Consider the following 23,758-nt stretch of genomic DNA (forward strand, 5'->3'; position numbering starts at 1 on the left):
AGGAAGCTGATGTCTGCCTCAGGATCCAGTTGCAGAAGCTCAGGAAAATTTCCTTTTATCAGCTCACAGCAATGACACAGCATTTATCTTCATGCACCAATTCAACCATACCCAAGTACAATTTTTTCCCTGAGCAACCTCATCCTTTTTCCTTAGAATCTCAGGCAGATCCAGCTTATCAGACTGTGTCAACCAACTGATCTGTTCAATTGATATTATTGATATACTGTATTTCAACTTTTCACTTGGGTCAATACTTCTGACAGTAGTCACAGCAAAAAAAGAAATGTCCCTTTTTCATAATTTTGTAAAATCCAAATAAGTTTTACAGATCTTTATTGGAAACAATGTTTAAATAATGTTTTTCATGCTTGTTCAATGAACCGTAAACAATTATTGCACATGCACCTGTGGAACAGTCCTTAAGACTGTTTACAGGCAGTAGGCGATTAAGGTCACAGTTACAATAACTTAGGACACTAAAGAGACCTTTCTACTGACTCTGAAAAACACCAGAAGACAGATGCCTAGGGTTCCTGCTCACCTGTGTGAACATGCCATAGGCCTGCTGCAGGGAGGCATGAGGACTGCAGATGTGGCCAGAGCAATAAACTGCGATGTCTGTAATGTTAGACGCCTAAGACAGTGCTGCAGGGAGACAGGAAGGACAGCTGATCGTCCATGCAGTGGAAAATTTCATGTAACCATGCTCCCCCCAGACGTGATCAGGAACTTGCAGATGCCTTGTAACATCTCACAGCTAGAACTGACCAGTCTGGTGCAGTCCATGAGGATGAGATGCACTGTAGTACTTAAAGCAGCTGGAGGATACCAGATACTGACTGTTACTTTTAATATTGCCCCCCCCCCCCTCTTTTATGTATAAGAGTTCATCTGCTGTAGGTGTGTTGTTCTACCACTGCAGCATGCCCTCCTTAAACTGGTATACGCTTTGAAAAAATTCTAAGCTACATAGTGTGTAAGGGTTGGTGACCCTAGACAGTAATTAAACCATGGTCATGGTGGTGATGACCCAATAACTTAACCACTGCTCAACAGGCTTAGCTGAACTCTGAATTGCTGAGAAACTCCTGGTGACAGAGATGGGGGGACAAAACAGAAAAAAATCTTTCCTTCAGAAATATTCATGAAAAGGGAAAAGAGTAAAACAGATGATTGTTAAGTAAAAAAAAAAAAAAAAAAAGGTAAAAAGAAAAAAAAAACCCGGCACAAAGTCACCAGGCAAAATTCAGGCACAAAAGATCCAAAGAGGCCAAAAATATTCAGGCCACTAAAAAAATAGACAGAATGTCTCCATCTAATGATCAGAGTCTACATTGTCCAAAATCCTAACACAGCAGCATCTCTTAACTATGAACAGGAAACAGCTCTGTAACCATCATCCATTCATTGGTTTCTCTTCTTAACATTTTGTTAGCTTCATGTGGGTTTGTTTTCAGTGTTTGTACTTTTTAATTTTGTTTTCCTTTGGTAGTATAAAAAGAAAAAAACTGTGAATGATTGTTGCTGTGTGTCAGTCGGTTTGTTTTTCTTCTCAATAAAACTTTATTGGAAAACAAATACTCTCGTTACTGTAATTGAGTAGTTTTTTGCAGGAATGATACTTTATTAAGTAGTTTAATAATAGCATACTTTTACTTGAGTGCATTTTAAGTGCTGTTACAGTACTTTTACTGTGCTATTTTCCATCAGCTTTTTTATTTATTTATTTAAATAGCAAAGAACACGTTACGTATACGTACAAATGAAAATCATTTGTAGACTAAGGGGAGCTTATATTTCTATGTAAAAAATATTTAAGAGATTGCAAATGCTAAGAGTTTTAGTTGCTTTTTGTTTTACAGAAAATCAAACTGAGTCAATACAATGATCCATTTCTTTCTTAAAGGACATAAAGCAGGGTTTCTTGCAGGAAAAGAAAGATGGATCTTAAACATCATATAGCCACAGCTGGAAACTGGTCAAATATGCAGAAGTTGCTGGAAAAGCAAATAACGTGAAGGACCTGGAGGATTTTTCTGAAGAATAGTGGGCAGCTTAACCGCTCAGGACAAACAAGGGACTCATGAACAACTATCACAAAACATAAAAACAGTCGTTGTTCATCCAGGTAATAACACACAGCATTAACAACCAAGCGTATGTAAACTTTTGACCTGTTTTAATTGTATAAATTCAGTTATTATTGTGTTGTGTGGACTATATGTAAACATCCGTTACATGAAATATCTTATTCAGGGCAGTACTAAATAAAAAAACAAAATGCAATTCTTATGATCCCTCTTATTTAAAAAAAAATAAAAATAAAAATAACATTTTGCAGATTCTACAAGGGGTATGCAAACTTATGACCTCAACTGTATATAGCTACCACTACTGATTGTAGGACAGCATGACAACAGAGTTAAATGGGTGTAATAGCACACTGGATCGATGAATCTACAGCCAGGTAAAAACAGAACTAAGAGGACTAATAGAAAGAAGGTCTGCCTCCATTGCCTTCAGACACTTGAAAAGTTCACATACCTTTGATTTGTCCACAGATGACATCCATTCTGAATACAGCATCATAGAAAAGATAGTGAGAACGACAACTGATAATGGATTAAATTTTATCAAAGCATTTAAAGTGTATAGTGAACAGAGTCAGCAAGAGGTGATGAGTGCTGAGGCAATGACTGTGGAGAGTGATGAGGATGCGGACGAGGGTCATGACATCTGTTCTATTTTAAACAACAACAATTGGTTGGAGTATCATCTACCCAAGCATCAGTATTGTCCATGTCTGTGGACACACCGAAAGCAGACGTCAGCAATGAGATACTTAAGAAACTTTTCTGTGCTACATTTGCAAAATGTCAAGCATTATACAATAAAACCAATGCTGAAATTGTCCAAGACATACATGTGTAATATACATCATTGCTATGTTCATTACTCTATAACTAATCCATAATTCAGAGTAACATAATTTTAATTTGATTTTGCTCTGTACCTTGCTGGTGTTGGCTGCCCAGTCACTGAGAGCACAGAGGGCCTTATCTGTCACCTGTCACTCATTTCTCAAGTTCTGAAGTGCATTTGAGTTTTCCACTCACAAAATTGCTCTAAAGACTGATCCTAAACATCATCTGTTGAGTCCGAACTAAATACAGCCATCAGTGATCAGCTGACATCCTGGTAAACAGTTAGGAGACATGTGACACACACATTATTACATTGGTGACTGAGGACATTTATTTAACTGTACTCTTTTCATTTAGATTTAAAAAAAGGTGTGGCTTAATTATTAACTAGAGATGCGTACAACTAGAGATCCTTCAACTCCCCAAACTGACAGAACATGCGTGTGCTAACGTGCACCTTTAGAATTACTCGCACTTCATGAAAATGAGCAAAACTGACTATATAAAAAGAATAACACCTGCAATGCGTGATATCTTGAGCTCTAACATACAGGGACAGTATCATTTTATTTAGTTTTGTATCTTTTTTCCTCCCAAGTACAGTTTTTTTCCCCAAAAACTGGTTTCAAAATAATTGACCCTTAATATACAATTAACAGCAGCAATTAAAATCACAAGATTAATACTTTGTGCCACCTGCCATGGAAAGAATAACAGCAGTGAGTCTCTTTATGTAATGTCTAATGCCTAGGTTGGAGAGACTTGTAGAGGGCACTCGGTCCACTCCTCCATGCAGAACACTTTATGCTACTTTAATATTATTAGGTTTGTGCACATGTACTTTCCTTTTCAATTCCATCCACAGGTTTTCTGTACGATTTAAATTCAGAGACTGAGACGGTCATTGTAAAACATTGATTTTGTGTGTCTTTAATTTTTTCATTATTGAGTTGGAAGTTTATTTGGCTCAACCTTTTGCGTTCAAAGTTCTTTTTTCCCACACAGTTATGTATAACAGAGATTTTACATTTGTGCAACCTCATATTAGAGCTCTTGTGGACTAATAGCAAAAGAAAAATAATCAGGAAATAATTAATAATTATTAATTTGGAAAATATTACTATTTTAAAAGGTTGTCCTTAGAATGATTTTTGTTAGAAGTGGAATTTTGAATTATTGTATGCAATGTTTATAATAAATAATCCAATAATGCTGTGTTTTCGCTAAAGCTGATAAAAGACCAGAAAATATACAAAATTAAAGTCTGCAAAATTAAAACATGCAAACTTTAAAAAAAAATATCATTGCATTATTTTTGCAACACAAAAATAATCACAGGTTCACCAAGTGTTAATGGTTCTTTCACACATTTCATTATTTTATAGAGAACCAAGTAATCTTTTACAGTGAGCAAAGTTGGATGACTAGTTCTTATTTGTATAAAATCCTGTCCAACAAATTAAAAAATATTTTTAGATACAAATGAAGTACATCATCAGTCATCAGACTATTGACACAAGGCAGGTTGGGTCCATTAATTCCACACCAGATTCTGACCCTACCATCTAGGGCTGGGTAAAAAATATTGATTGTCCGATTTTACTCGATCTTCAGTGTAACGAAATGATGTGGATTTGGGAAATAGATTCTTAAAGCGTCATGAAACACTAAATTACATTTTCTGAGATTTTAACAAAGGTGTCCATATCGCACATCATAAAAGACAATCTTAGCATCTGTTAATTTTAATTGTAGGAGAAAACTGGTTGATTTTGAGCTTTTTTCTGCTATTTTCATCTTCCTGGTTTAAAATCTCGTCCTGTCATACGTCACAGGCAGCGACATGGCAATGTACTATAGTACTTCGATGACGTGTCAGTGTCTCATAATTATTCATGAACCTTCGTGCTCTTATCCTATGGGAAGATGCTGTCTCTTAATTATTCATGACAGCATGTGGTGCTTTCCTACAGATATACTAGATGAGAGAGGCATTCAAATGGGTCGCAGGTGTTTGTTTCAGTGTTGTAGAGTTTGAGTGTGTTTTCTCAGGAGAGCTATGAAAATTGGAGAAAGGTGGACTTCAGACTTGCTCATGAAAGCAGTTTGCGTCTACACAATGATGTGGTACTCAGTCCCGAGGACTTTTCCATCCCTTCGAATGAGGTATGTGTCTAATTTTAACCATGACAGTTTTACTATGCTTTTTGAGCTAATTAAACAGCTTAAAGCTCCGCGGGCCATCGTGTGTAAAACTATACAACGAGAGTCCATGTTGAAGGGAAGAGCCTTCCCCCTCTTATTTGTGAAAAGCTCGAGCCTATTAGCTAGCTTCCATTCCGACACTCATCCCATCTGCGCTGCCTCCGGTTTTGCTTTATGTTTTCCTCCATAGTCATGCCAGGGGCTAATGGTTTAAATAGATAGAACAGAGGACCTGCACTCCATTTAGCCCTGGGGATTCAGCAGGAGAGAAGTCCTCTGGCTCATCTGCAAACTTTGTCACTGTCTGTCTTTTTTTGAGTGTTCAGAAGGCTCACCCCTCTCTTCTGCTGCCTTTCCCTGCCACACCCAATCCCCCTCCCTTCTTTGCACAGCCATCCACGCCCATTTAAGCTGCATTTTGCCATCTTTCATGTTTTAATTTTGAAAACGGTTTTATTTCTTAAACATGTTTCAAGTTGGTAATGAATTTCACTGTTGCACATTTACAATGTTTGTTTGGTTTTTTTTACAGTAATGTGCAGTGTGCAGTTTGTGCTTACCTGCACATATTTATGATTTCTTGTTACAATGTTTGTTACTCAAAGTAAAAGTAAAAAGTAATTAAACAATTCTGAGTGCCCTATTGTTACGGTAAATGTGTATTTCAGTAATATAGCTAAGTAGGAGGGTTTCAATTACCAGCATTTATATTAAAACATGTATTCCATGTCTGCTCAACTAACACTGAACCTCAAAAATCATGTCACCTTAAACAGACATTCCCACTTCCTACTTCCAAGTTCCCACTTCCCACTTCCTAGTTCCCAGTTCCCACTTCCTACTTTCAACTTACCACTTCCTAGTTCCCACTTCCCACTTCCAAGTTCTGACTTCCCACTTCCCACTTCCCAGGTAAGTCTAATGCAGCAATATTATTAACCTGACCACGACAGTGACGTAACCCAGTGGTTTTCAAAGTGGGGGCCACCAGGGGGCGCCCGGGGGGCCTCAACAAACTGTGTCAGAGACACCAAGCCCATCCCTCCCACTAGTATGTTTTCTCTTTCTCACTCTCAGACAACCACACACACACAATCAATTCCTAATGTAATGTAATGTAAAGATGTAAGATGTAATTATTAATAAAAGGGGGATATATTCAGAAGTCTGTATTTTTAATGTGTTTTAAAGACATCTTGCAAAAGGGGGGCCTCGGTCAAATGTTAATGCCATTTGGGGGGGCCTTGCCCTGGAAAAGTTTGGGAACCTCTGACGTAACCTACTGAGTGCACATGTGAAAGTCACGAGCATTTAGCATTCTGGGATACAGTGACACGGGTAGATGGAGACACAGGTTATTATAACAGCAATGTTATTAAACAGAAACATTAAGGCAGACGTTTCAGTTGTAAAATGCAAAGTACAGATTTCAGAAACGGTCCAAATAAACAATAACAACAACAACAGCAACAGGGGGACTTGTGAAACCATATGTGAAGTCATTATTACGAGAAATTTTCTCATTAATACAACATGTTAAGTCGTTATTATGAGAAAGTTTCTCATTATTACGAGATATTAAGTCGTTATTACAAGAAAGTTTCTCATTATTAGGACATGTTAAGTCATTATTATGAGAACGTTTCTCATTATTATGAGATATTAATTTGTTATTACAAGAAAGGTTCTCATAATATTACATGTTAAGTCGGACAGGGTTAACAGACGGACAGGGTAGCATGCGTAGAAACGATGGAAGATTAAAGACGTAAACCAGAAGGAAGACAGGCGATCAGGCGAACAATCCAAACAGGGCAGGGCAGGGATTCGTAATCGAGTAACAGGCGAATAAGTCAGAAAAACCAGGAAAATCCAAACGAATAACTAACGACTTGGTTAAACAACTGAGTCACTAGAACTGAGCGTTTACTTCGCGAGGTGCGAAGGTTAACGAGGCCTTTTATAACTTATGAGCCGCACAAGTGTTGGTACTCAGTATTCAGGCGAACTTGAGCACGGGCATGGCCGAGAAGTGCAGTCCTTGTCCGCCATGTTTGTAGGCAAGATGAGTACTGCGGCCGCGTGTTCGCCGTGGCTAACAATTCATTTCATTAACATTTTTATTACGTGTTTATTAAGCTTTACTTTCATTATTGTAGGCTCATTTTGTAAATGTTAGCAATTACTGTAGACGTAGGGCTGCACGATTATGGCCAAAATGATAATCCCAATTATTTTGATCAATATTGAGATCTCGATTATTTATCACGATTATTCATTGATTTTAGGGACAACATATTTTTATTGCACTTTCACATTTAAATTTCACATTCACTTTCACATTTCACATTTTACGCATCAAAACATCGTTCTTCCAAAAGTAAGTGACTTTATCATTAAGGTTGTTTGTATTGTTTTTAGTTGCAGCAATACACCTACTCATGAAGGATCAACTTTCTGTGTAGCACATACAGTATCTCACAAAAGTGAGTACACCCCTCACATTTTTGTAAATATTTGATTATATCTTTTCATGTGACAACACTGAAGAAATGACACTTTGCTACAATGTAAAGTAGTGAGTGTACAGCTTGTGTAACAGTGTCAATTTGCTGTCCCCTCAAAATAACTCAACACACACCCATTAATGACTAAACCGCTGGCAACAAAAGTGAGTACACCCCTAAGAGAAAATGTCCAAATTGGGCCCACTTAGCCATTTTCCCTCCCCGGTGTCATGTGACTTGTTGGTGTTACAAGGTCTCAGGTGTGAATGGGGAGCAGGTGTGTTAAATTTGGTGTCATCGCTCTCACACTCCCTCATACTGGTCACTGGAAGTTCAACATGGCACCTCATGGCAAAGAACTCTCTGAGGATCTGAAAAAAAAGAATTGTTGCTCTACATAAAGATGGCCTAGGCTATAAGAAGATTGCCAAGACCCTGAAACTGAGCTGCAGCACGGTGGCCAAGACCATACAGCGGTTTAACAGGACAGGTTCCACTCAGAACAGGCCTCGCCATGGGAGACCAAAGAAGTTGAGTGCACGTGCTCAGCGTCATATCCAGAGGTTGTCTTCGGGAAATAGGTGTATGAGTGCTGCCAGCATTGCTGCAGAGGGTGAAGGGGTGGGGGGTCAGCCTGTCAGTGCTCAGACCATACACCGAACACTGCATCAAAGTGGTCTGCATGGCTGTCGTCCCAGAAGGAAGTCTCTTCTAAAGATGATGCACAAGAAAGACCACAAACAGTTTGCTGAAGACAAGCAGACTAAGGACATGGATTACTGGAACCATGTCCTGTGGTCTGATGAGACCAGGATAAACTTATTTGGTTTAGATGGTGTCAAGCGTGTGTGGCAGCAACCAGGTGAGGAGTACAAAGACAAGTGTGTCTTGCCTACAGTCAAGCATGGTGGTGGGAGTGTCATGGTCTGGGGCTGCATGAGTGCTGCCGGCACTGGGGATCTACAGTTCATTGAGGGAATCATGAATGCCAACATGTACTTCGGAATGGCTTCGGAGACTGGGCCGGAGGGCAGTATTCCAGCATGATAACGACCCCAAACACACCTCCAAGATGACCACTACCTTGCTAAAGAAGCTGAGGGTGAAGGTGATGGACTGGCCAAGCATGTCTCCAGACCTAAACCCTATTGAGCATCTGTGGGGCATCCTCAAACGGAAGGTGGAGGAGCACAAGGTCTCTAACATCCACCAGCTCCGTGATGTCGTCATGGAGCAGTGGAAGAGGACTCCAGTGGCAACCTGTGAAGCTCTGGTGAACTCCATGCCCAAGAGGGTTAAGGCAGTGCTGGAAAATAATGGTGGCCACACAAAATATTGACACTTTGGGCCCAATTTGGACATTTTCACTTAGGGGTGTACTCACTTTTGTTGCCAGCGGTTTAGACATTAATGGCTGTGTGTTGAGTTATTTTGAGGGGACAGCAAATTTACACTGTTTCACAAGCTGTACACTCACTACTTTACATTGTAGCAAAGTGTCATTTCTGCAGTGTTGTCACATGAAAAGATATCATCAAATATTTACAAAAATGTGAGGGGTGTACTCACTTTTGTGAGATACTGTAACTGTGTATGCCCCATTTTTAACTGAATATTATCCATCTTCGGTATTGTGACTTGACACGGAGAAGCATTTGTTTCCACACATAATTTTCCGGTCATACCTACAGAATCAGGAGACTGTAGGAAAGTATCAGCAAGATCCACGACATCATGAAATTTGCAAGCTTGAGCTCACATCACCACACAGGTAGGAAATACTGAGGGAAATTGAACAGACACATCAGGGGCGGCTGTGGCTCAGGTGGTAGAGTGGATTGTCCACTAATCGTAAGGTTGGTGGTTCGATTCCTGGCCCGCATGTCTCTAAATGCTGAAGTGTCCTTGGGCAAGACACCCCAAGTTAGCGCCTTGCATGGCAGCTCTGCTACAATTGGTGTGTGTGTGTGTGTGTGTGTGTGTGTGTGTGTGTGTGTGAGAGAATGGGTGAATAAGACACAGTGTAAAGCACTTTGGATAAAAGTGCTATATAAGTGTGCCATTTATCAGCTTTCTCATCAGTAATAAGGTCATTTACAACAATAGGTTGGGGAAAAACTTTACCACCAGCTAAGTAATTTCCCAATATAACTTCAACCCCTTCCACAGGAAGTTGAGAACAAAGCCCACCGTAACATCTCCCGTTAACAGGTGTGTTTTGAGGTAAATTTTGTGTAGAGGTACTTTTATAGACCCTACCCCTATCCCTCGCAAAAGTACATCAGAGCCTGTATAAGAGTCAGATGGTAATTGTAGTACATTACAGAGCATGAGAGACTGGGCAGCTCCTGTGTCTTGTAATACTGTTACTGGTGAATATTCCCCTTCATTACTGCTCGATACCCACCCCTGTAGCATAAATGGTTTATACACTGAGTTTCTCAGAGGAAAGCATAATTTCATTTGCAACAGTTTGCACAAAACCTACGCTTTTAGGCTTAACTGAATTGTTTTTCTTCTTCCAGACTTCACAATCAGCAATAAGGTGACCTGCTTCAAGACAGTAAAAACACACCCTACCATTTACTGAGCAGTTCTGAGCAGCTCTAGGACTCCCGTAGTCATTTCCTCGCCCAGACTTGACAGCAGCAGTCCATCCTATTCCCTGCCTGTCCACCCCATGGACAGTAGACTTATCACTTCTCATCACTGGATAAAAAACAGTCCTATGTGTTAATATAAATTCGTCTGCTAGTACAGCGGCTACAGAAAGACACATCACTTTTTGCTCATTTAAATGAATGACTAGATTTTCTGGAACACAGTTCTTAAAATCTTCTAATAACACCGGCTCTTTCAAAAGTTGTTGTCCTTATTAGCAGCACACCATTTATCAAAGAGAGTTTGTTTCTCTCTGGCAAATTCCACAAAAGTGTGTTTGTCTGATTTCCTGTGGGCCCTGAATTTTTGTCTATATGCTTCAGGCACTAACTCATAAGCACGGAGAACAGTCTGCTTCACCACATCATACATTAGGCTCTGCTCCACCGGCAACGTAGAACAAACTTCCTGTGCTTTGCCAACTAACTTACATTGCAACTGAAGAGCCCACATCTCTTTTGGCCACTGCATTGTAGCTGCCACACATTCAAAAGCTGTAAAATAGCTATCTACCTCCGCTTTTCTAAACGCAGGTACCAGATTAATGTGCTTAGTGACATCAAATACTGGCAAGTTTACTGCCTGTGGAACAACAGGACTGGAAGAGACAGGCACGGGACCCGCAGGTGATTAAGCGAATGAAGGAGATGCTTTGGAACTATCCGATAAGCCCTCAGCCAGCTGAGGCCGACTGTGAGCTTTTCGAAGCCGTTCCTGCTCCAATTCCAACTCCCTTAACCGAAGTCTTTTTGTCTCACTTTCCTCCCGTTTAACTTCCAATTCCAACTCTTTCATTCTCAATGCCAATAATGGGTCAAACTGTGTTACCATCAAGGAGCTACTGTGTGGCGCAACAGCGCAATAGCAGAAACCTAGGAATTCCAGGTGACATTTGAGGAGGGGGAGGAGGCTTTTCATCAGATCTAATCTATGCAACAGCTCACCCTTCCATATAAATCATGACAGACATCTCAGGCAAAATCTGTAGTCAAATTAGTTCCTGTTGTAGCAGATTTTTAACCTCTTTCTTAGTGACAGTACGCGGCACCTTCATTTAAAAAAATTCTGCTATTTTAAATAAGTTATCTGTGCGACAACGTTCAAACTGTTCCGTGCTTGGAGATAGTGTAAACTAGAGTAAGTCAAACTCCATATTAATCCTCTAATTCCTACCCTTTTTTTTGTTACCCACACCACAAGGAAAACAGCCAAGCAAAGTCTATAGTGAAACAATTTAACCTACGTCTAGCCACAAGAAGGGTTTCACAGATGATTTTTTTACAGGATCGGATGAGTCCCCAATTTATGTTACGACCCCGGTCTAGGGTCGAGGTGTAACATAAAAAGTATAAACAAAAATCATAAGAAAATAATGAGAAATAATGAGGTTGACACACGTGTCTTTCAAGTCTTCGATATCTTACAAATTTAATGATTGCAAGAAAGAAAGAAAAATCCAAAACAATCAGAATCACTCCGAAAGCAAATCTCTTCAGTTCTGGGCAAGGACAAAATAATAAAAAGAACAGTCGCTATCTTGCCCTGTATCAATTTAAATAACCTAAAAAAAAAGGGTATTTCAAAAGAAAATACAGAGTCTAATCTGACTCCCTAACTAAGTCAAAAACAGCGAACAAACGATAGACCCAAAAATAAACGGCACCCAACCCCTACAGCTTTCGTGATAGCTAGAGAAGAAATATTTACAATAGAAGATCTATTTACAAATAGGGCGTACACTAGCAACAAGCAAGCGATTTCACTCAAACACCAAGGAAACATTCGCTACTCAATCGTACCAGCGCAATCACAGACACACCACATATCTGTATTCCTGCCGACATAACGTTCTTCCTCCTTTTTAAAAGACGCACAATCTTCTTCTCTCCAATCCCCATGCACCACGTCAGCACGTCGAATTAGGGTGGAGCGACCTGTGAGAGCGAAACAGGGGGAGAGAGAGACAAAGAGAGAGAGAGAGAAAGAGAGAGAGAGAACACACACAATATATTACCATAATGTTATCACAATTACCATAATTTTATCATATGAATAGCTCTCTTTGCTAATGGGTGGGACATCGAGAGCTGTTTTCTGACTCAGAGACAGAAACATACATGCTGTTCATTTTATTCTCCTCACAAAGCTCTAAAAATATGTGTAGTTTCGATCTATTTACATTTGGAAAGTAGACTGTTCAAGGTTTCTGGGGATGTCAGTTTTATGTTTGTAGGACAAAAACCCACGGAGATTTTGAAGCGGAAGTGCAAACATTCTATTTTCTCCCGCAGGCGGGAGAGCCGACCGCTAAGTGTTGACATAGCCACAATATCCAGTGACCACTTCCTAGGAGAGTCAAATGCAGCATGCCGGTCCCAAACAAGCTTCATGAATTACTCTTTGTGTCTTTTTGTGTGTGTGTGTGCAATTTTAAGATAGGGGAGTAGACTTTTTTTATATGCAGTGTATCGAAAAAATTAGCAATCAAATTTTTACATTCGCCGCCCGGAGACCTGCTGTGGAGAGGAAGTAGAACAATCAAGCAGAAGTTCAAGCATTCAAGCAGAAGTTTCTCTATGATATGCTGTGTATAAATATTTTACATCCTACATCTGGGGATAAGGTATAAAAAAAAATAACTCAAGGTTTTTAAGTTCCAATAATCAGTGATCAAACTGTAAATATGGTGAGATGCTAACTGTTTGTGTATATTATGCTGTGCTATGTAATTTGTGTAGTGATAGAGCACTAGATAGGTGCTACCAGAAACAAATAAAGAAAGCTGTCTTAAAGTATAAGGGTAAAATACCTGATAAGGTATCTGATAAAATGCCTTTTTAAGCTGTTCCATGGAGCTGTCGGTACCGAGTAAGGTTGAATTGTGCGGTGCGAATCTGTTGAAAAGAGATTTAAGTTACAGAGTGATGAAAGAATGACTACAAGTATTTAAACTACAATTTTATAAAATAGAGAAAGTAATTAATACATTTGGCTCTGTTCATTAGACCCAATATCCTGCAGTACCCAATATGTTTCATTTGCCAAAAAAAAGAACAAAAAGGATAGTTATGGTAAGAACAGAGAGAGTCAGCACAAGACACAAGGGCTGGACTAAGTACTAGTTGTAGAAAAACTGGCTAAGTTCCAAATTCTGTAAATGTAAGGGAGTCTGGAAATTGTTATAAGTACTACTGTCACTGCCCTTTTATAATTAGTACAGAGTTTTATACTACCTCAGGACCATAGATGGCCTGGTATTCAGAGCGTTGATACTTGTCTGCAAAATGAGGGTTAGGTATTCTCCGAAAGGTCGAGACCAAACGGCGTGCAGATTTCTTCGAAGCACAAGGTAAGTGGACAGGTTGCGACAAACCAAAGTTTTCCACATACTCAGTCACCCACCGAGTCCCGCTATAACAATCAGAGAGAGTAGGAGTTAGAGAAATCAGGTTCATCTGGGCATAAAGTATACAAACAATAACCCAAGGTTGACTACAGATAAATTAATAATGACAACTTAAAGATGACTCAGTTAGTGTTTGTTTTTTAATAGTTACCATGGTGTGTTGATGTCGGGCTGATGAGCCGCTATCCTCTCTAGACTCTCCTGCTGGTCTGGCAGCAGCCTTCGTCCTTCAAGAAAACAATCAATTCAACACATAGTATGTATTAAAAACACAATAAATGTGATTAGACTGTCCAACAGAACAAAGTTTCAGCACTTGTAATGCCATATACATTTAATAGCTAGCCAGCTGACAGTGTCTTGCATAAGTATTTGGCCCATTTGAAAGTTTCTACATTTTATAGTGTTACAACCTGGAATGAAAATGGACCTAAGTGGGATTATATGTAATGAACATAAAACATATTCCATAATATTCAAGTAAAAAACATGGAAAAAGGGGTGAATGCTTATGCAAGGCACTGTAGTTTATTTTAACAATGCTGTATTGCTTCAGAAATTAGTTTAGATGCTGACTGCAATTGCTTCAGTATGTTTAGTGGATGATAAACTGTTTAAAATGAGCAGTGGTGTGAGAGGTACCTCTTCTGGGGACAGTAGGTGGAGTAGGAGCCCGGAGCTTGTGGACGTGCTCCACCTGAGCACTCCCAGAAGTGTTATTCTTCTGTACTTTAAGCTGCTCTAGGAGTGTCATTCTTTTTTCTGTATAACCACAGAAAAATACACATCAGGCAAGATTTTTTTATATTCCTTCTGACTGCTATTCCATTTCTCTTTACTATTCGTTACTCAGAGATTTTATCAAGGGAATTGCACACATTGTGTTATTTAGCCCTGAACCTGAGTTCAGCATGATAAACTTTGATAAACATGCCCTGAATGACAAAATAAGCAAACAATAGAATTAATTTTGATTTCGGTCAAATATATTTAATACTTTAAGACTATTTAAACAGTCTAAACACAGCCAAGACTGGAAAATTCTTCCCAATTAATCAGCACACTTATAAAGGATCAGTAAATTTCCTTATTGTAGTATCAGAGAATTATACCAGATGTCTGTATCATTCATTATTATTCACAACAACCTAACATCTCTCTTAAAGTGACTCGTGTTTATTATCTGCATTGTTTTCTAATCAAAATTAGATTAATTCATCAACATTTGTAATGAGTCCAACATATCCTGTGACTTTATCTAATAGGTACCTGATGGAGTTTCTGTTAAAATGTTTTTAATTGACAGGTCAAAGTAACAGTTTTGATAGTGTTAAATACCAGCTTTTCTGTTAAAATTAGTATTTACACACCAGGTAGAGCTTTTGTGGAAGCTGTAGGAGGAGGAGTGGATGCCTGTGGACAGTGGCATGCGGTAGCTTTCACCAGAGGTGGCGGTAAGCACTGATCTGTCTGTGAGGGATGAAAACACAAGAAGCATTATTCATCCTGCTTAATTTGATCAGTTTAATCAACACAAGGTAATATGGCTGTATAAGTGGTTGTTTACAGCCCCTGGACCAGCTGGGGTACCCATTATTTTAAAAATAGATAAGTAAAAAAGTGCACTTTACTAATATTTGGCAAAGGTTTTATGTCCCAGGCAGTCACAGGAGGTCCTTTTTGGTTTAAAAAAAACAAACAAAAAAAAACAAACCCAGACACTGCAATTTACAACATAAACTAGATAACTAATGTAACTAATGTCAGAAGGTCACAAAGAAGTTGTAATCATGAAGAGTTCATACATATCTAGATCATATCTCCATAGTCTACAGTTCTACCTTCTACTGTATAGTGGCTAAATTCTGCTACTGCGATCTGCACTGCTTTTACATTTGATTATACACAAACTGTCATATTTGATTATATTCAGACTGTGGTTTCTAGTCTTTACATGTTCTAAAGACCACATTAAAATCCCTCTAAATAAGAATATGATTTCCTGACAGTACTTTGTTCTGGTTTTTGTCTGACTATTTTAGTAAAGTGACCAGTTATGAAACATTTGCTAAACACTGTTGTATTTAAAAGTCAAAATGTAAAACTTTACAGACTCTGTACAGAGTAAGGTTGAAATGTGCGGTGCGGATCTGTTAAAAAGAGATTTAAGGTACAGAGTGATGAAAAAATGACTACAAGTATTTAAACTACAATTTCATACATATATAGAGAGAGGTAATTAATCCATTTGGCCCTCTTTATGGGACCCAATATTCTGCACAGTTTCATTTGGAAGAAAAAAAAATAATGGTAGGATAGTTGTGGTAAGAACAGAGAGAGTCGGCACTAAACACAGCGGCTGGAGTAACTGCCCTTTCATAATTAGTACAGAGTTTTATACTACCTCAGGACTGTAGAGGGCCTGGTATTCGGTGTGGTGACACTTGTCTGCAGAATGATGGTTATGTGTGCTATAAAAGATCGAGGCCTTCCAGTTTGCAGTTTTCACCGGAGGTACGCGGACAGGTTGCGACAAGCCAAAGTTTTCCACATACTCAGTCACCCACCGAGTCCCGCTATAGCAATCAGAGAGAGTAAGAGTTAGAGAAATCAGGTTCATCTGGGCATAAAGTATACAAACAATAACCCAAGGTTGACTACAGATAAATTAATAATGAAAACTTAAAGATGACTCAGTTAGTGTTTGTTTTTTAATAGTTACCATGATGTGTTGATGTCGGGCTGATGAGCCGCTATACTCTCTAGACTCTCCTGCTGGGCTGGCAGCAGCCTTCGTCCTTCAAGAAAACAACCAAATCAACACATAGTATGTATTAGAAACACAATAAATGTGATTAGACTGTCCAACAGAACAAAGTTTCAGCACTTGTAGTGCCATATACATTTAATAGCTAGCCAGCTAACAGTGTCTTGCATAAGTATTTGGCCCATTTGAAAGTTTCTACATTTTATAGTGTTACAACCTGGAATGAAAATGGACCTAAGTGGGATTATATGTAATGAACATAAAACATATTCCATAATATTCAAGTAAAAAACATGGAAAAAGGGGTGAATGCTTATGCAAGGCACTGTAGTTTATTTTAACAATGCTGTATTGCTTCAGAAATTAGTTTAGATGCTGACTGCAATTGCTTCAGTATGTTTAGTGGATGATAAACTGTTTAAAATGAGCAGTGGTGTGAGAGGTACCTCTTCTGGGGACAGTAGGTGGAGTAGGAGCCCGGAGCTTGTGGATGTGCTCCACCTGAGCATTCCCAGAATTGTTATTCTTCTGTACTTTAAGCTGCTCTATGAGTGTCATTCTTTTTCCTGTATAACCACAGAAAAATACACATCAGGCAAGATTTTTTTATATCCCTTCTGATTGCTATTCCATTTCTCTTTACTATTCATTACTCAGAGATTTTATCAAGGGAATTGCACACATTGTGTTGTTTAGCCCTGAACCTGAGTTCAGCATGATAAACTTTGCTAAATGTGCCCTGAATGGCAAAATAAGCAAACAATAGAATTAATTTTGATTTTGTTCAAATATATTTAATACTTTAAGACTATTTAAACAGTCTAAACACAGCCAAGACTGGAAACTTCTTCCCAATTAATCAGCACACTAATAAAGGATCAGTAAATATCTTTATTGTAATATTAGAGAATTATACCAGATGTCTGTATCATTCATTATTATTCACAACTACCTAACATCTCTCTTAAAGTGACTTGTGTTTATTTTCTGCATTGTTCCCTTTCAGAGGGAACTTCGACGTTGTGTTTATCATAACACTATGGGAGCGCCTCTCACACGCAACCGGCATCTGAAGCTTGTGTAAAATCATGCCTATTTATAGGCCTGCCATGATCAGGTGACGTGGCAATTAAGCGCGTCGCGTGATATAAATATGGCACCTGTGAATCGCGCCATCAGCCTTATTATCTTCAGCGAAAGACTGCGTTTCGGTGGTTTGTGTAAAGAAACAAAAGGCACTTCATTTCCTCTCTATCTTTTCTCAAAATCTCTGGACTTTTCTATCCCTTTAAAAAAAGAGAAGAAAAAAAAGGAATGAGCGAGAGGAAAAAAAAATGAGTGAGAGAATTCAGGAAGTGTGTTACGGCTTGCTCCTGTTTCATCACGGGAGTAGTGCACACTTTCTGGGTGAAGTGTTTAGGGGTGGAGCATGCGATGGCAGCCTCGAGAGGCTGCGCATGGTAATGCCATCATCAGGCAGCTCAGCTCGTGACTCGCGCTCTTCTCGGAAGCCAAAGCAAGTTGGGTTTCAGAGCCTTGTGGATCTGGGCTGGCCGCTGCCGAGGCAGCTAGCCGTCTCTGGTCCGGGGGATCTCTTATGGATCAAGAAGAAGAACCAGAGACGAGCGCTGCTCTATCTCTCGCTCTGTCTTCCAGGTCCGGCTCTCCGCTGGATTTTGGAGCTCGCGTCGCGACTCCTCCATCTGCTATGGAAAGCCAAAAAGGTAAAAAAGAGAAGAAAAAACACACACACAAAAATAATTGTAATAATTCCTCTCTGACTCAGAGGAGCCAGAAGGATGTGCTAAAAACTGAGAGCAGCATATAAAGAGCTGCTTGAAGTGATTACTAAGGCTGGATAAGCCTTTTTCTCCCCAGTGAAAGTAAATCCCTCACACTGCAGAAAACTTTCTTCCAGAAGTACATGACAAAATATCAGGCTTCTGGGGGAAAACCATGCATAAGCCGTATTTATAACCCCACAATGTTGGATTATTCGGCCATTGTGGGGAATGAACGGCATGGCTATTTAGCTATGCTGAAGGTGGAGGAGGTGCTTGCGAGCTACCGCTCTTCATCGATGGCAGGTAATTAGGGGGCCGGCTTTGCCATCCAAGCCACCATGTAAGGCCAGCGTGGCATTGGTGGGCAAGGCCTATGCAGTAGTAGTCTTGCTTGTGGGTCACTGCAGACAATGACAGTGTTGCAGGTCTACCAAGCAGACCTGCTGAGTGAGCTCGACATATGGCGGCATTCAGCCAGTTCCTTTCCTGTTGCGTCGAGTTCACCGGGGCATCCAAGATTGGAGCCCGGGCCAGCACTAGTGCGAGGGAGACACAGAAGGCGAGTATGGCAGCCTGCCAACCCCCGCAGACAGCCAGGGGAACCGGGTGGCCACAGTCGCAGCCTGCTACTTGGCCTTATCTGAGAATGGTCATAAAGGCCAAGCAGGCAAAGAAGAGCAGTCCTGAGGGGCCATGGAGGGACGTATCAGGGGACATGAGGTTGTTAGGGCAGTTAGCCTCCAGTGCTACTGTAGGGCCTCCCCTAGCCAAGGCTGTCACAGAGCAATGAAAATCTGATGCTTTCCCTCCAGTAGAATGTGGAATAGTTCACGTCACTAAAAGACCGTCTGGCAGCGTGGAAACTATTGCCAAATGTGTCTCCATGGGTTCTGTCTACTGTAGAAAAGGGTTACCGGGTCTAGTTTAGAGCTCGACACCCCCCGGTTCAGAGGTGTGCTCATCACAGTAGTCAGCACAGACCAGAGCCCGACGTTAGCACAGGAAGTAAGATCCCTCTTGGACAAAGGGGCCATAGAATATGTACCCCATTCCCTGAGGAAGGGAGGTTTTTACAGCGGTTATTTCCTGGTCCGCAAAAAATTGAGGAGTATGCAGCCAATTTTAGATCTACATCATCTGAACTGTACTCTTCGGACATACAGGTTCAAGATGCTGACGCCCAAACTTATCGTTCCACAGATTCAGTTTGAGGACTGGTTTGTGACGATAGATCTAAAAGGTGCATATTTCCACATAGAAATATTGCTAGCTTTATCCCCTCGCACCTTCACAAAGTGCATGGATGTCACTCTGGCTCCATTGTGACTCTAGGGCATCCATGTACTAAACTACCTGGACAAGGTTAATTCTAGCACAATCCAGGGAACTGGCGGTTCAACATCGAGATGTTGTTCTCGCCCACATGAAGAGCTTGTGGCTCAGGTTGAACCTCAGAAAAGTATGCTTTCCACAGTGCAGTGGACAACTTTTATAGTAGTTATAAGGATTCTACTACGATGAGGGCATTTCTATCCCCAACATGCATATGGTCAATCCTAGCAACACTGAGCAAGATAAAGCTGGATCTTGGGAGACTATTGGAGCTTATGGGCCTATTGCACAGGAGACCATTCAGTTGGGGCTGAGAAGTTGGGGGTTTCGTCCAAAGACGAAACCTCTGAGAGTAATCAGTGTCACGCAGCGATGTCTACGTGCTCTGAGAATTTGTGTGTCCCCGGTTTCTAGCCTTGGGTCACACTCTAGGGGTGTCTCGGCACAAGACAGTAATGACAGACACCTCCCTCACGGGCTGGAGCGCGGTCTTAGACAGCTGTCCAGATCACGGTCTCTGGAGCAGTCCTCACCTGGAGTGGCATATAAATTACCTAGAAATGTGGGCCATATTTCTAACACTGAAATTCCTTCTTCCTCAATTGAGAGATCACCTTGTGTTTACAGACAACACACCGGTGGTCTCATATATTGACCACCATCGAGGATTATGTCCGCGCCCCCTGTTCAGGCAGGCGCAACTAATTCTTCTCTGGGCAGAAGGAAAGTTTGTCAGTGAGTGCAATATACATTCTGGGAATATAGGGGCAGACATCCTGTTGAGGCAGGGGCTGAAGCCCAGGAATTGGTGGCTCCAACCACAAGTGGTGGAGTCCATATGGCGAGGTTTGGCCAAGCGGGACTGCATGTGTTCGCCTCCGAGGAGACAACACACGGTCCGCTGTGGTTCGCCCTCACTCCTCCCACACAATTAGGGCTGGATGCCATGGTGCACATGTGGTCGAGGTCACATCTGTAGGCTTTTCCCCCGATTGCTCTGCTCCCACAAGTTCTAGCGAGAGTTCACCAAGACAGTCTATGTCTGCTGTTAGTAGCACCTTATTGGCCAGCTCGAATAGGGTTCTCAGAGATAATATCCCTGCTAGAAGGCACTCCTTGGGAGATTCCCATCCGCAGGGATCCACTGTAGACCCTGTGAACTGCGCAATGGCTACAGTCCTGGAGTTCTTACAAGAACGTTTCTCAGCGGGGTGGGCTCCTTCTACAATCAGGGTTTACGTGGCTGCCATTTCGGCCAGCCATGCCCCTGTTGATGGAGCCTCTGTGGGGCAACATCCTCTAACTTCGAAGTTCATGCATGGTGTCAGGCGGCTGAGGCCCATCTGCAGGCCGCACATACCTTCCTGGGACCTTTCTGTGGTCCTGGAAGGTCTGTCAGGGGCCCCATTTGAGCCCTTAGAGTCAGCCTCTGAGAAGCTTCTGACTCTAAAGGTAGCTCTTCTGCTGGCCCTGACATTTCTCAAGCAAGTAGGACATCTACAGGCTCTCTCTGTTGCCCCCTCCTGCTTTGAATTTGCCCCTGGATTAGCCAAGGCCTTCCTGTATCCTATGCCGGATTATATTCCTAAGGTGCCTACATCGGCTGCCCACCCTGTGGTGTTGCAGGCTTTCTGCCCTCCTCCATTCCCCACACCAGAACAAGAGAGAATGCACCTGCTGTGTCCAGTAAGGGCTCTCTGTATTTACATCCACCGCTCCGGCCAGTGGTGTAAGTCGGAGCAGCTGCTGGTCTGCTTTAGCGGCAACAGTAGAGGTGATGCTGTGTCAAAGCAGCGCATGTCTAATTGGATAGTGGAAGCAATCTCTACTGCTTATGAGGCGCGTGGTCTCGCTACGGCTCTGGGCATAAAGGCTCATTCCACTAGGGCGGTAGCCTCCACGAAGGCTTTGTCCAAAGGGGTATCCTTACAGGATGTGTGTGCTGCTGCAGGGTGGTCTACACCACACACATTCATTCGTTGTTACAGCCTGGATATTCATGCCCCCCGGGCTCGAGTGTCTTCAGTGACCCTTGGGCTTGGGTCTTTTGGAACAGGCCATACCTTCGGTATGACAGAGTGGGTATTCTCGTTCCCATAGTGTTATGCTACACGCAACGTCGAAGTTCCCTTTCAAAAGGAACGTCTGGGTTACGCATGTAACCCTGTTCCCTGAGAAGGGAACGAGACGTTGCTTAGCTTTTTCATACCAGGGCAGGCCTGTGAATTGCCTCTTTGCTTCAGATAATAGAGGCTGATGGCGCAGTTCACAGGTGCCATATTTATATCACGTGACGTGCTTAATTGCCACGTCACCTGATCATGGCAGGCCTATAAATAGGCATGATTTTACACAAGCTTCAGATGCCGGTCGCGCATGAGAGGCGCTCCCATAGTGTTATGCTAAACGCAACGTCTCGTTCCCTTCTCATGGAACAGGGTTACACGCGTAACCCAGACATTTTCTAATTAAAATTAGATTAATTCATCAACATTTGTAATGAGTCCAACATGTCCTGTGACTTTATCTAATAGGTGCCTGATGGAATTTCTGTTAAAATGTTTTTAATTGACAGGTCAGATTAACAGTTTTGATAGTGTTAAATACCAGCTTTTCTGTTAAAATTAGTATTTACACACCAGGTAGAGCTTTTGTGGAAGCTGTAGAAGGAGCATCCTGAAGACTGGATGCCTGTGGACAGTGGCATGTGGTAGCTTTCACCAGAGGTGTCGGTAAGCACTGATCTGTCTGTGAGGGAAGAAAACACAAGAAGCATTATTCATCCTGCTTAATTTGATCAACACAAGGTAATGTGGCTGTATAAGTGGTTGTTTACAGCCCCTGGACCAGCTGGGGTACCCATTATTTTAAAAATAGATATGTAAAAACGTGCACTTAACTAATATTTGGCAAAAGTTTCATGTACCAGGCAGTCACAGGAGGTCCTTTTTGGTTTAATTATATTCAAACTTTGGTGTCTAGTCTTTACATGTTCTAAAGACCACACCAAAATACCTCTAGATAAGAATATGATTTCTTGACAGTACTATGTTCTGGTGTTTGTCTGACTATTTTAGTAAAGTGACCAGTTATGATGCCTTAAATGGTCAGGTGGGCACAATTATGTTTAGAGTTAAAGTCTTCAGGAAGGTAGATCTCCAGGAACAGTGTTGGTGACCACTGGCCTAAAGCCTGATTATTTTATGGCTATTTTTTCTCCTATCAGGATTCATTGTTACGTACAGATAACCCATCTCACATTAAGACCTGTACCTGTGTACAAAAATATGGGACAAATTGCAGCATTATATTTTTTAATAAAGCACAACAGGCATGGTAACCCTATGTCAGGTTTGGAAACATTTGCTCAACACTGTTGTATTTAAAAGTCAAAATGTAAAACTTTACCTTCGCTGTCTTCAAGCTAGAAGTCATTTTCTTTGAAAGTGTGTTCTTGTTAAAAACATGTCTGCTGCACAGCAACAGTATTGACAAGTATTGACTGCATGTCAAAGTTTAATGTCTCATATCTGTGCAGCTCTCATGGTGTCACAATGACATACACACACTATTCCAATTCTGATTCTAATTCTAATTTCAAAATAAAATGGCAACCTTTTTTGAGACGTTAAGATTCCGAACACTCAGTGCTGCGTGTTGACTAAATAATTAGGGTCCTGTGTAACATTGTCTATAGATTAAAGCTTTATAATGACAAATTATGTATAAGTTATAAATAAACATGAGCACGGGCCACTGTCTACCTCCATACCGGCTACATACATTCTTTCAATAAATACGAATATTTTACTGTGTGTAACAAGTCACTATCTAAACTGAACATGTGCTGTGCTGTTACATGGTCCATGCACATTCCGTCTAAAGCATTTTCATTTTCTAAAGAAATGTTGGGAAACTAAAACGAGATAAATGTCTTACTCCACCACCTTTATGTCACAGTGGAGTAAAGTTAGTTTTATATTTGACATTCGTGAAAATGAATCCTCAAGCCAAACCAACTTGGAAATGCATGAATAGGTTTTTATTACACTGCACAAAGATGAATATTAAAAATTGAGAATTTTTTCATAGCAATTTTATTATCCCTATAAATCAATTAAACAGTTGAACCCTTTGTCATTATGACATCACACCAAATGTGAAATGTT

General features: G+C 40.8%; 1 protein-coding gene across 6 annotated transcripts; it reads right to left on the reverse strand.

Moving 5' to 3' along the window:
* Positions 1-1,841: 1,841 nt before the first annotated feature.
* Positions 1,842-23,136, reverse strand: LOC128609539 (uncharacterized). 6 transcript variants are annotated; one of them, XR_008386248.1, is made up of 15 exons: positions 22,998-23,136; positions 22,229-22,337; positions 16,920-17,039; positions 16,429-16,504; positions 16,111-16,282; positions 15,077-15,176; positions 14,349-14,468; positions 13,858-13,933; positions 13,534-13,711; positions 13,110-13,194; positions 12,100-12,234; positions 10,220-10,348; positions 3,017-3,198; positions 2,548-2,806; positions 1,846-2,094 (listed from the first exon to the last, which is right to left on the reverse strand). XR_008386248.1 is itself a non-coding variant. In XM_053628079.1 (12 exons), exons 3-11 carry the CDS (start codon positions 17,647-17,649, stop codon positions 13,138-13,140), a joined length of 915 nt encoding a protein of 304 aa, XP_053484054.1. In that variant the 5' UTR covers positions 17,650-17,759; positions 17,874-18,179; positions 22,229-22,337; the 3' UTR covers positions 11,701-12,234; positions 13,110-13,137. The 6 variants fall into 6 exon arrangements, 3 of the variants coding, with proteins under 3 accessions (XP_053484054.1, XP_053484026.1, XP_053484043.1); XR_008386244.1 differs by having other exon boundaries at positions 1,842-2,806; XR_008386246.1 differs by lacking the exon at positions 10,220-10,348 and having other exon boundaries at positions 1,843-2,806.
* Positions 23,137-23,758: the final 622 nt, after the last annotated feature.

Source organism: Ictalurus furcatus, chromosome 1, assembly GCF_023375685.1.
Source record: "Ictalurus furcatus strain D&B chromosome 1, Billie_1.0, whole genome shotgun sequence".
Taxonomy (NCBI): Eukaryota; Metazoa; Chordata; class Actinopteri; order Siluriformes; family Ictaluridae; genus Ictalurus; species Ictalurus furcatus.

Coding starts and splice junctions, on each gene's coding strand:
- LOC128609539 (XM_053628051.1), bottom strand. CDS start 23,024: ATGACTTCTAGCTTGAAGACAGCGAAG. Junction 16,505..16,919: donor ACCTACTGTCCCCAGAAGAG/GTACCTCTCACA, acceptor GTTTTCTTGAAG/GACGAAGGCTGCTGCCAGCC. Junction 13,712..13,857: donor CCCGACATCAACACACCATG/GTAACTATTAAA, acceptor TGATTGTTATAG/CGGGACTCGGTGGGTGACTG.